At 43.3% G+C, this 13590-nt stretch overlaps 1 protein-coding gene across 2 annotated transcripts in view; it reads right to left on the bottom strand.

Moving 5' to 3' along the window:
• The window catches only part of PSD2 (pleckstrin and Sec7 domain containing 2), a 76922-nt gene that overhangs the window by 20245 nt on the left and 43087 nt on the right, over positions 1 to 13590 (bottom strand). For both annotated transcript variants that reach the window (XM_056811392.1, XM_001376699.4), the window contains 2 exons: positions 6104 to 6184; positions 2714 to 2826 (listed from right to left, as the gene is read on the bottom strand). In XM_056811392.1, the coding sequence (XP_056667370.1) occupies positions 2714 to 2826; positions 6104 to 6184 (194 nt within the window). The remainder of the gene's footprint in view (positions 1 to 2713; positions 2827 to 6103; positions 6185 to 13590) is intronic.

Raw genomic sequence — 13590 nt, 5'->3', positions numbered from 1 at the left:
TGGTAAAGATCCTGGAGTGGTTTACCATTTCCTTCTCCAGCTCATTTTATAATTGAGGAACTGAGGCAATTGGAATTTTAAGTGACTTGTCCAGAGTCACACAGCTAATAGAACTCAGGAAGAGTCTTCCTAACTCCAGACCCAGCACTCTGTCCACTATAGCACCACCTAGGTCAGTGATGGCCAACCTTTTATAGGGGAGGGTGCTGTGAGAAATGTCCTCAAGCATCCATAGAGAGGGGAGGGGGCAGCCCAGCCCCTCACCCCTCTGGCTTTCTAGAAATGAACTATGAATAACTCTTGGTAACTAGCAAATGTGATGGAAGTGTATGAGATTACAGTTATTATTGGGATGGATTTGGATTGTCACCTCTTTGCCCTGGACTCCCCTCTTAGAGGTTCCTACAATTAATATCCCCATGTTCAGGTGTAGGGTCCTCAGGGGTCCTGGGGCATGATCCGGTGCCTTTCTTGCCCTCTCTCATACTCCTTCCCACCACAAACTCCATGCCCCCGTTCTTTTCTCTGTCCCCCGCCCTTGCCTTGGGATTCCTATTCACTTTCCTTTGATAGTCATACTCCCCAAGCCTGGAATGTCCTCCCTTCTAGAATTCCTATCTGCTTTCTAAAGACCCAACACAAATGCCACCATCTCCTCCATGAAGCCTTCCCTGATTGCCCCCAAAAAGTAACATCCATCTTTCTCCTTCAGTCCTTCGGCTCTTCTTACATAGCACTTCATTTGTAGTCCTGGAAAACTGTTGGGATTGTGTGTTACGGTTTTCTACATTTGCGCTAGATCTCCCCGTGAGAATATAAGCACAACCTGGCTAAATGATGTTCTTCCTTCAGAACCTAGCTCTGAATGAACCTGAGGGACGGGAAGCAGACCTGCGATTTCATGGGTAAAGGAATTCCCTGGACAGGGAAAGGCCCTCTACCAATGTAGGTTGCCACCTTCTTTACAGCAGACAGTCTGAGAGCCGTCTAGGGCATCATTGAGAAGTAAGTGACTTTCCCAGGCTCATAAAGCTCCTACGGATCAGAGGCAGGCCTTGAACTCGAATGTTCCTGATGTTAGAGCCAACTCTCAGGAACTTTGCCACACTCCCTCTCGTGCCCATAGTAAATGCTTTAAAAGATTTGTTGAAATATGAAAATGGGTTTTGTATGATAATACATATATAACCCAGATCAAATTGCTTACCATCTCTAAGATGGGGGGGGGGGGGAGAAGGGAGGGAGGGACACCATTTGGATCTTAAAAGTTCAGAAAATGTAGGTAGGTAGAGAATTGTTATTAAGTGTAATTGGGAAAATAAAAATAAAATCTTTTTTTTTAAATAAAATTAAATATTTGTTAAGGGGCAAGTAGCTAGAGAGGCGGGCCTGGAGATAGGAGGTCCTGGGTTCAAATCTGACCTCAGATACTTCTTTGTTATGGGACTCTGGGCAAGTCACTTAACTCCAATTTCCTAGCCCTTGCCACTCTGCTGTCTTAGAAGAGAAGATACAAAACAGGAGATAGGGTTTAAACATATATATTTATACATATATATTTGTTGAATGAATGCTCTCCCAATGGAAGCCCAACACCTGCAAAGAGAAGCTTCCCTAGAAGGATTTCCTTACCAGGTATTCCCACTCTGCCTCATGCTCCCATTAGCCCCACTTTAACTGGCTCTGTGCACTGGTCCAAGATCATTCCTTAGGGACCAATCAGAGAGCCTCTACCTCCTCCTGAAGCTAGGGGGTTGATGGGAAGTAGTCCTCTCCTTTCTGCCCTTCTTTCTGGACCATTCTTCAGGCAACAGAGGACTTTTCCCACCACACTACACTGTTTATGAGATATGCGCATTTAAATTTGGAATTCTGGAAGCCCCAAAAGTCTTCAAGGTCCACAATTCTGGGCACTATGGCACACCAACAGAGAAGACATTTGGGGAGAAACCTTGAGGCTTTTTCAATGCTCCCCAAACCTTAACCCATAGATGACCAATTGCTGTCCCTTGCCAAAATAGCAATAGTAATCATACCACTACTAACAATAATTCCTTATATTTATACAAGTTTACCTAGTACCTTTCTTGGAATGACTTTGTGAGGTGGATAGTACAAGTATTCTTCTATCTCCATCTTATAGATGAGGAAACTGAGGTTCAGGGAGATTAAATCCATGCTCCCAGAGATAGTTAAGGGTTAGAATCTGAAGCCAGTTATCTTCTGGCTCCATGCTCTGCACTCTTTCCATGATGCAGGTACAGAAAGACAGGAGTAGGCTCTACTCTATTAGGAAGGAAAGGAAAGGAAAGGAAAGGAAAGGAAAGGAAAGGAAAGGAAAGGAAAGGAAAGGAAAGGAAAGGAAAGGAAAGGAAAGGAAAGGAAAGGAAAGGAAAGGAAAGGAAAGGAAAGGAAAGGAAAGGAAAGGAAAGGAAAGGAAAGGAAAGGAAAGGAAAGGAAAGGAAAGGAAAGGAAAGGAAAGGAAAGGAAAGGAAAGGAAAGGAAAGGAAAGGAAAGGAAAGGAGGAAAGGAAAGGAAAGGAGGAAAGGAAAGGAAAGGAGGAAAGGAAAGAGAAAGAGAAAGAGAAAGAGAAAGAAAAAGAAAGAGAAAGAGAAAGAGAAAGAGAAAGAGAAAGAGAAAGAGAGAAGGAAAGGTAGATGACACCTAGGCAAACTGGTCATTGGTCCAGAGGCTGTGGCAAGGCCAGGCATACCTTCTGAAGTGCTCTCTTCCTGGTTACATTGGCGGTATCTTCTGGAGAAGTGGGTAAGAACTCTTTCCCGCTCCTGAGTCTCTCCCATCAGAGGAAAGGCCTTTAGAAAAGTTCTGTAAAGAAACACATACAGTAGACAAAGAACATCAAAATCTCACTGGCCACTGCCACACTTGCACCCTTCAGGTTCATTCTGTAGCCTTATAATCAAAGAGCAGGGTTCTCCTTTCCCCACCCCCATATCCCCAGCTCTCCCCAAGATGACCAAGAGGTCATCTACTCACTCACCCTATACAGGAATCTTCTTTTATAGTACCTATGATCAGAGATCTGGTAAGCTTCTTGAATACTTCCCATGGTGAGCAGCTCACTACCACCTGAGGCAGTCCATTCCAGTGTTGGAAAGCTCAAATTATTATTTTTAAAATTCATCTTTATAGTCAACTGAAATGTGCCTCTCTGGAGCTCCCATCCATTGATCCTAGTTCTTTGCACACAGAATTTGTCTCTTTCCCTACAGTCCTTTAAAGACTGGAAGAAGGGCTTTTGTATATGCTACCCTCTGGGCTAAAAATCTGCAGTTGCTCCAAGAATTCTTTGCATGACACAGTGACCATCTTCCACCTTTGTCCCTTTGCACAGGCTATCTCCCATGCCTGGCATCCTGTGCAGCTCTACTACTTGGAATCCCTAGTTCCTTTTAAGGTTCAGTTTAAGGGCCACATGAGGCCTTCCCTGATCCAGTCAGTATTAGTGCTCTCTCCATTAGGAAACTTACTTTTGCAAAAACACAGAAGTTAGAGTTGGGGGGACCTCAATAGCTATTCAGTACAACCCATGCCCAAGAAGGAATGTCCATTATCACATGCTTAACAAGTATGTTTACTTTGTATATTAAAGTATTCCCCAAAACTGTTAGTACAGTAGCATTTCATTTTTTTCCAATTACATTTAAAAGCAATTTTAACATTCATTTTTAAAATTTTAAGTTCCAAACTCTCTCCCTCCCTCTCTGATCTCCTTCAGTGAGAAGGCAAGCAATCTGATATAGGTTATACATGTGCAGTCAGGCAAAACACATTTCCATATTAGCCATGTTGTGAAAGGAAGCACAGGCCAAATATATATATATATATGCTTCAATCTGCATTCAGATTCCATCAGTTTTCTCTCTGAAGGTGGGTAGCATTTTCATCATGAGTCCTTTGGAATTGTCTCAGATCATTGTATTGCTGGGAACAACTGAGTCATTCACAGCTGATCATTGTACAATATTGCTATTACTGTGTATGATGGTCTCCTGGTTCTGCTCACTTCACTTTACAATAGTTCATGTAAGTCTTTTCAGGTTTTTCTGAAAGCAACTTGCTCTTCATTTCTTATTGTAGTGCAGTTTAATATCTTGCATCTATACTAAGACTTCGGGAACACTCAGCATTTTAAATTTACTTGTATAGTTGTTCCAGTAGAATATAAACTCCTCTAGGGTAGAAATTGTCTCATTTTGTCATTGTACTTTCAGAGTCTGATACAATACCCGCCACATGGTATATGCTTACTAAATGCTTGTTGAATTAAACTCAATTAAATTCCTAGTTCCCTTACCCATGGGGCTCCAGTTTATCAATGTCCTATTTAATATGTGATGCCAAGAACTGGATATAGTTCATCTGGTGTGTTCTAGCCAATTCAAAGATTACTGTGAGCTTATTATTTTTGGTGACTGACACACTAATTAGCTCATATTTGCATCAAGGGCAAATCTTAGGTACCCAAGTCATCTCAAGTCATAGACTGAGGCAGAAACTGAGGTTCACATACTACATTAATTTCTATGTAAGCATGCCAAGGATTAGAGAGAATTTTTGTATATTCCTGTTACTGGTTTCTGGGTCAGAGATTCTGCTTTTGACATTTGCTTTGTCCTTGGGATGCCAGTGAATGCCTTTATTTTAACAGAATTTGGTTAATAAAAAAGTAAGACAAGAATTCCCTTCCTGCCTATGGGAGCCCCAGATCTCATGGAGATGAGGAGGGATAGATAGCTTGATGAACCACCTCCTAATTAGCTATTTATCATTTAGTGATGTCTTAGGATGTTCAAGGGAAGGACTGAATAATGAGCTTCCAAATTGTATTTATAGATCTGCCTGACAGTTTGGGGGTCTTTGGTCATCCTAGGGGGCCACTGCCCTATCAATTTATCGGCTGTGATGCCAGCCTAATCAATTAATTGATATTCTTACCCAAAACCAGTCTCTTGGAATAATTTTAATCATAACAGAAGCATCTTCTTTCTTCTAAAACTGTCCCCTTTCTAGACACTGAGTTTAGTGGCCAGATCCATGAGAATCTGCAAGGGAGTTGTGGGATATGAGGTAGGAGAACTGGCTCCCAAGACTGAGCTCTGGATTCAGGGGTCTATCATTGGCACTAATATTCTCTGTGAGACCTTAAGCAAGTTCTATAAACCTTTCCAAGCCTACCTTCCTTCACCCACAAAATAAGGGGCTTGACAGGATCAGATTTTTAACCAGGGGGCCACAGACTCCTAAGGGGGCTGTGGATAGGTTTCAGGTGGTATGTGAACTTGGAGAGGAAAAAATGACTTCTTAACATTCACTAACCTTTGGATTCCTTTCCAATCCATCTTGTGTATTTCATTTTATGAATTTAAAAACATTGCTCTGAGAAGGGATGCTTAGCTTCAGCAGCCTGCCAAAGGGGTCCATCACACACACACAAGGCCAAGAGTGCCTGGCCTAGATGATTCTCTAAGTTTCCCTCCAGCTCTTGAGCTCCATGAGTCCTCCCTCCTTTCCTCCCCACCCCCAGAGAAGCTATAAACAACCTCTTGGCGTCCTCTGCGCCTACATATGATTTGCTGATGATAATCTAATTTGATCCTCACAACATCCTTGGGAGGGATGGAGATAAAACATAGTTTCAAATAGATTCTGTAAATACCTATTGAGCACCAACTGTGTGTCAGGCACTGTGCTGAGTGAAGAGGACACAAAGACAAAAACAAAACAATTCCTGGCTTTCATTCACCTGAGGGAAAACTGGCAAATAAATACAAAATATACACAAACGTGTATACAATGGGGGTGGGGGAGGGAATCACTAATGATTGGAGAAAAAGTTATTTATCTGGAAACGGCACTTAAGCTGAGCTCCAAATAGTATTATTACACACACACACACACACACACACACACACACACACACACACACACACACACACATTAACAGATGGGCAACTGCGGTCTAGAATGGGGAAGTCACTTGTCCCAACTCACACTAGTCAGTGACAGCAACTCTTCCTGACGCTTCCTAACCAAATCATGTCATCGTGGTCCCCACCTGTTCCCATGGCTCTTTGCTCACCTGAGTGCTCTATCCAGGCTCAGGCCTGAGAAGTCAAAGAAGCTGAGATACTCTTCAGCCACCAGCCTGCTGAACTCATTACTATAAGAAGAGAAAGAAGAACTGGTCAGGCAAGGTAAGAATTATCACATCCTCATGACATCAGAACAGCTGGTGATGACAGAGGCAGGGCCTATCCCTGGTTAAGATTAAAGTTTTTTGAAAGTCTCCGAGGGGACAGCCTAGGTAGCTTAGTGGATTGAGCCAGGTCTAGAGATGGTTCCAATATGGCCTCAGATACTTCCCAACTGTGTGACCCTGGGCAAGTCACTTGACCCCCATTGCCTAGCCCTTACTGCTCTTCTGCCTTGGAACCAATACACAGTATTGATTCTAAGATGGAAGGTAAGGGTTTGTTGGGGGTTTTTTAAAAGAAGGTCTCTCCAAGAGGATGACTATTGCACCCAATAATTGCTCTTCCCTCCCATTTTGAGGGGGCAAAGATGGAAAAGGCAAAAGAGAGAATATCTGGTGTTTGATTATCCAGTCAGGTCCTGGCATCACATTTCCACTGCCAATATATCCCTAGATTACCATCCCAAGGAATATGGTCAAAGCAGAGAGAGCAGAAGAGAGGGGGGGGGGAGGGAGAGGGAGAGGGAGAGGGAGAGGGAGAGGGAGGGAGAGAGAGAGAGGGAGGGAGAGAGAGAGAGAGAGTAAATGAAGGAAAGAGAGGAGAGCAAATGGAGGGGGTGGGGTTAGGAGGAGAGAGAAATACGCAAGTAGGGAGAGAAAGAAAGTGAATTTAAGAAGGCATGAAGTATTCAACTTCATTTATCCTCCAAATCCCAGTAAGCACTGATGGAAGGCAACTCTGTTTTTGTTTTTTAATCATTACTTTCTGTCTTAGTATTGATCCTAAGACAGGAGGGAAAGGGCTAGGCAAACAGGGTTACATGACTTGCCAAGAGTCACAGAGCTAGAAAGTATCTGAGGTCACATTTGAACCCAGGTCTTCCTGACTCCAGGCCTGGCATTCTATCCACTGATGCCACCCTACCTGCCCCTGGAAAACAACTCTTGTTAACCTCCAGCTACCAGATTCCAAAAACTTTGGCTTCTCCAGCACCCACAAACAGCCAGAACAAGCACCTGCTTCGTTACAGTCCTCGGTTAGTTTTGTCCCAGAAACATTAAAAAAATTATATTATTTCTCATGTAGTTGAGAAAATAAAATCTTTGAATATAAAATAAAATAAAGATGAAATAAAATAAAATAATTTCTTTCTCCTCAGTAACTTTCTCTAAATCCAAATTATTCATCAATGGGGGATGTAAAAGAGTGGGATGGGATTCCTGGGAGGGGCCAACCAGGGTCCCAACTCTAGCACATTGCTTTGAAACTGAGGAAGGATCAAGATGGGGACTATGGATTTTGGCTATGGTAAAAACTTCAGGAGGCAACTAAATGGTTCAGCAAATAACTTGCTAGGCCTGGAGTCAGAAAGACCTGAATTCAAATTTGGCCTCACATACTTACTAGCTGTGTGCCTCTGGGCAAGACACCTAACCTCTGTTTGCCTTAATCCACTAGAGAAGGAAATTGAAAACCACTTTGCTTAAAAACAAACAAACAATATGGTCCATAGGGTCATAAAGAGTCAGACATGGCTGAGCAATTGGACAACAAAAATTTCAGACCCAATAAAGGGTAAGAGGGAGCCTTCCCCAAAAGGTAATCAAATGTCCAGGACCCTCATCCATTGAGAAAAGAATCATGGGGCAGAATCCACACAGCCCTTATCCCCAATAAGATTCCTTGCCCTGGAGTCCAAGGCACCTTAATTCTTTGTGCTTTGAAAGTAGAGACACCTGATGTGGTTGGGGATGGAGACTCTAAATGAACATCCTAGTGCAAACAACAACATGGAAATAGGTTCTGATCAATGTTGGCTGTGGGAAGGGTGGGTGGAGGGGAGGGAGGGAAATAATGTGATTATTGTAACCAAGGAATAATGTTCTAAATTGACTAAATAAACTAATTCAAATGAAAAAAAAAAGAAAGAAAGTGGAGACACCCTTTCCCCAAGCGTCAGATCCCACACCTAGAATGGCAGGACCTCAGGCAAGGACCAAGTGCAGACCTACCCAAGCCCTTAGATACCCAGATTGAATGCCAGAGAGACTAGAGCATCATATACCAATCTGAACACCTTAAGGACTAGGGACTCAGACATCAAGTGCGGCACAGGTGTGGGGCACCTTGTAGTTCACCTGGGGCCAAAGTAGGAAGTCCTCAGGGACTTAGATCTTTGGCCTCAGTTCCCTACCAAAACCACCCAGGTCCTTAGGGTTCAGAAAGGAAATGCACCAACACTTTCCTGCATCATTATAGGTCTTGGGAATGGAGAAGATCCCCTAGCAAGTGATCATCATGGTTAGCTATTGTGTGTCTCCTGCTCCCCTAATCAATAAAATGAGAATAGTAATAGCACCTGCCTCCCAGGGCTCTTGTGAGAATTAAGTAAGATATATGTGCCGTGGTTTGTAAATTCAGTGAATTCTTCTCAGCCTCTGCCTCATTGTTCCTCTGAAGCTGCTCTCTCTCCAAGGTTATTATTACTGTTTTTCAGTCATGTCTGACTCTTCATAACCCCATTTGGGATTTTCTTGACAAAGATACTGGAGTCGTTCAGTTTCTTTTACAGATGAGGAAACTGAGGCAAAGAGGGTTAAGGTTGCCCAGGGTCATACAGCTAGTAAGCATCTAAGACTAGATTTGAACACAAATCTTCCTGATTCCAGACCCAGATTTCTATCCATTGTGCCCTCTAGCTGCCCCTCCAAAGTCACTAGAGACCATTTTTCTCCCCTTTCTGATGGCCTTTTCTTAGTCCTCACCCTTTGTCTCTGCAACTTTTATTATTATTGGCTTCTCCTTTCAGACACTCTTTCCCTCCTTGGCTCCCATGACTCATGGTCCTGTCTCTCCACTTACACTATCCCCCTAGTTTAGTCCCATATCACTTCTTTATTTTGGCTACTAAATTGTGGCCTCCTAATTAATTTCCCTTTCTGCCCCTCTATCTCTCTGATTCATCTTTCATATGACTGCCAAGAAAATTTGGGGCCCAGATCTAACCATATTGTTCCTCTGCTCCAAAACCTTCCATGGCTTCCATTGCCTCTAGGGTAAAATACTAATTCCTTCACCTAGCCATTATTTCTAAAGGCCTAGAAAAGACATTTCTCACCATTGAGGTCCTTGGCATGGTCAAGTTGTTCAGCATCAGAAACAGATATGGGCTGTTCTATCATTTTAAATGGCATTAAGGGAAATGAGTTACCCTAGGCCCTACCATCTGATTTGTAGCTGAAACTGCCTATGTTGGTTGTCTCCTCTGGATTGAATGTGAGCTCCTTGGGGCAGGTGGTGGCACAATGGATAGAGCTCTGGACCCAGAGTCAGAAAGACCTGAGTTCAAAGTCAGCCTCAGACAAGTATTAGCTATGTGAGCCTGGGCAAGTCACTTAATCTCTCTTTGTTTCAGTTTCCTCAACTGTAAAAGAGATATAATAATAGTATCTACCTCATAGGGTTGTGATGAAGATCAAATGAGAAAACGTGTATAATTATATATAGTTCCTGGTACATATTAGGCACAATATAAATCCTTTCTCCTCCCTCCTCCAAAAAAAAGATGATAGCATGTCCCCAGACTCAATGCTCTACCTCTCTGCTCCATGCATTTACCCCAGCTGAGCCCTGTCCCTGCAGTGCCCTCCTTTCCCTTTCCCAGCTACCTATTCCTGCCTATTCCAGTCTTTTCTTAAAGACCCATCTCTCAGGTCTCACCTCCTCACAGGACTGTTGTGAGAACTAAGTGAGATCGATGTACAGTGGTTTGAAAAACTTAGAGTGATAGAGAACTAAGAATAATTATCCTTGCTAAGGCTGTTGTTATCTTCCCTGGTTCCTGCCCCCTAGTTATTTGTGATGTCTCCCCATCCCCTCTGCCTTGTACTATATGCAATTGTTCAGAGATCAGAGGAACCTTAGAAATTATCTGTTTCAGTCCTCTCGTTTTACATAGTAAGAAACAGAGACCCAGAGAGTTTAATGGTCTTGCCCAAGATCACACAGGCTGGAGACATACATGTCAGATTGTCTACTGCCAACATCATCACCAAGTAGAAGCAGGTTCCTTGAAGTCAAAGACTATTTGGGTTTGGGCTTTGTACATGCAGCACCTAGCCCAGTGCCTGGCACACAGTAAATGCTTACGAAATGTTTATGAGGTTGAACCAAGGTAGCAAAGATGGCAAGACTGGCCCTTTCAAAATGGGCTTGGCATTTAGCAGGAAAACTTTGAAACTAGAGTTGGAGTGGCTTCCCCACCACCATCACCTCCAAAGCTAAGAAATCACAAGATCATAATCAGTCCCAGGAGCATGATTTGATATGCCATCTTGATAGAAGCCAGAAGGTCCTGAAGGCTACCAACACTGCATCTTACACCTGCCATGTTCACTCCCACCATTTCCCTTTGGCTCATACCCTTGTTCCACTCCCCTATCCTGCCTCATTCTTTGAAGCCCAGGTCAAGCTCTACCTCTTCTAGCAAGCCTCCCTGGATCACTCCAGTTCACAGTACTGTCCTTCCATAGTGAATACACTCTATTTCAGATACTCTTCCACTGGGTGATATTTTATTTTGTGACATTGGTTGTTTTGTGTGGGCAAACTATATTCAGGAGTGGAATGGTAAATTTAACAACTGGCTCTCCACAAAAACAAACAAACAAAAACCTTGTGCACCCACCTCCCTTTTAACTTTAAACTTCATTGTGGACATTTTCTCCATTTCTTTATTATGCCTAGGCAATCAACAAACCAATAAATCCAACCCTGCTTGGAAGCATTTGCTGATTCCTGAGGATTTAATGCTCAGCTGAAATTTTAACAACCATCTCCCTTGAAAACCAGTACAAGCAGGCTCTAGATCATCTCTGCTTGTATCCTCACTAACTGGCCCAGTTCAATCTTTACTCTTGGAAGTATACTGAAGGAACAGTTAGGTGGAAGGCAGGATTGAAAGAAGGACGCTTGAATGAGGAGTCATTAGATCTCTGTCCATTCCCTCCAGCTCTGGCCTTAACTGGATGAGCAATATTGGTCCCATCAGTTTTTCTTCTTGAAGCCTCACACTCTTGTCTATAAAGTGAGGGGTCGATATAGATGATGTCTATGATTCCCTTCCACTTCTGTAGAAAGGAGTAACACCATCGAAATAATGCTGGGTTTGGAAACCTTCACTGGAATCCTGGCTGTCCCTCCTTGCTATCTTTGTGGTGGGGGCAACATCATTTAATCCCCCTAGGCTACCACATCTTCAAAATAAGGGGCTTAGACTAGATCACTCTAAGGTCTCTCCCCACTCTAAAATATCTGATCCCATTCAATGATCATGTTACAACTCCCACCCATTCAATAAACTCAAGGCAGCTAGGTAACACAGTGGGTAGAGCACTGGACTTGGAGTCAGGAAGACTTATTTTTTGTGAGTTCAAAGCTGGCCTCAGACACTTACTAGCTGTGTGGCCCTGGACAAGTCACTTAATGCTTTTTGCCTCAGTTTCCTCATCTGTTAAATGAGCTGAAAAAGGAATGGCACTTCTCTATCTATGCCAAGAAAACCCCAAATGGAGTTATGAAGAGGCAGATATCAGTACACAACAGTAGCTTCTTATTGTCTCCAGGAGGAGATACCAAAAGGCTCTCAAAGCCCTTGCAACCTTGCCCCCTCCTACCTTTACCATCTTCTTAGCATTTATCACCCTCCATGTACTCCTCAATTCAGGAACACCAGCCTCCTTGCTATTTCATAAACAAGACCCTCCATCTTTCCACTCCAAGCATTTTCTCTGACTAGCCTTTATCTGAAATTCTCTCCTCCCTCTGCTCCAGCTTCAGACCCCCTTGGCTTCCTTTAAGTCCCAAATAAAACCCTGTCTTCTATAGGAAGTCGTTCCCAGCCCCTCCTAATCCCAGTGCTTTCCCTCTTTTAGTTGTTCCCTATTTATCCTGTATTTAGCTTGCTTGGTTTATATTTCTTTGTATGTAGTGTCCCTCATTGGGCTGATAGCTCTCTGAGGCCATGGACCGCCTTTTGTCTCTGTTTTTATCCCCAGTGCTCAGCACAGAACCTGGAACATAGTAGGCACTTAATAAATGTTGATTGAATTGAAATTAATTGGTATGATTTTATGAAAGATTTGCCTGTGTTGACCACCAGGGGGCATGGTGGTACTTATATGTTTTTACCTGAGGTCAGGAGTACCAAAGCCCTCAGCCCCTGGTGCTGCTGCCATTGATCCCCATGGTTTGGGGATTAGGGGATGGAGGGAGAGAAGTGCTCTTCGGGTGGTTTCCCTGGGGACACACATGCAACACAAATGGGGCAACAGGCATGGAGACTCTCAGGGTCTGGGATATAAAGATACACAGATACAGTGAGCTGCATTGATAAGCAGAAAGAGATCCCTGTGGCCACCGAGACACACGGACACCAGTGGAAGCACACACAAAGAAACATGGTTGTCTCCGGCTTCCTTCCATCTTCTTACTGGGAAGGCTTTGCCAGTATTCCAACCTCTAATCCCATTTTGTTTCAGCTTATTATTCTAAGCACCTGACAGACTGTGGCTTCAAGTTCTCTTCACTGTCTCTTGGTATCTTTTTTTTTAACCCTGACCTTCTGTCTTAAAATCAATACAAGTGTCAGTTCCAAGGCAGAAGAGCAGGAAGGGCTAGGCAATGAGGGTTAAGTGACTTGCCCAAGGTCACACAGCTGGGAAGTTTCTAAAGCTACATTTGAACCCAGGTGCTCTTGATTCTAGCCCTGGCTCTCTGTCCACTGAGCCACCTAGCAGTTCCTTCTCAGTGTCTTTAAAGGAAGACAAATTATTATATCTCCATCTTTTGTGTTGTCATAGAGTGCCCAGATTGGAGCTCTCTTCCCAGTGGTCTTTGACATAAGGTGCTCCTGGTCAATAAATCCTTATTAAGCATCTACTATGTGCCAGGCACTGGGCTCAGCATTAGGAATCTAAAAAAAAAAAAAGGTAAAAGGCAGCTCCTGCCCTTTCAATCCCATGGGGGAGACAATATGAAAACAACTACCTCCAAACAAGCTTTATACAGGATATATAGGAAATAATCAACAGAAGAAGGCACTAGAATTTAAAGGGTTTAGGAAAGGCTTCTGGTAGAAGATGGGATTTTAGTCGGTACTTAAAGGAAGCTAGGGATGTTAGGAAGTAAAGATGAAGAGAAAAGGCATTCCAGGGAAGGAGGCTGGCCAGTGAAAATGATCATAAGATCCTAGAGGTAAACTGGAAGGGGCTTTAAAGGCCATCAAGTCTAGTTCCCTCATTTTACAAATGAGGAAACTGAGGGAGATTAAATGACTTACCCAGGATCACACAGCTAATAAGTATCTGAGGCA

Source organism: Monodelphis domestica, chromosome 1 (assembly GCF_027887165.1).
Source record: "Monodelphis domestica isolate mMonDom1 chromosome 1, mMonDom1.pri, whole genome shotgun sequence".
Classification (NCBI taxonomy): Eukaryota; Metazoa; Chordata; class Mammalia; order Didelphimorphia; family Didelphidae; genus Monodelphis; species Monodelphis domestica.
The sequence above is the reverse complement of the archived record's forward strand: the minus strand, read 5'-3'. Positions and strand labels throughout refer to the sequence as shown.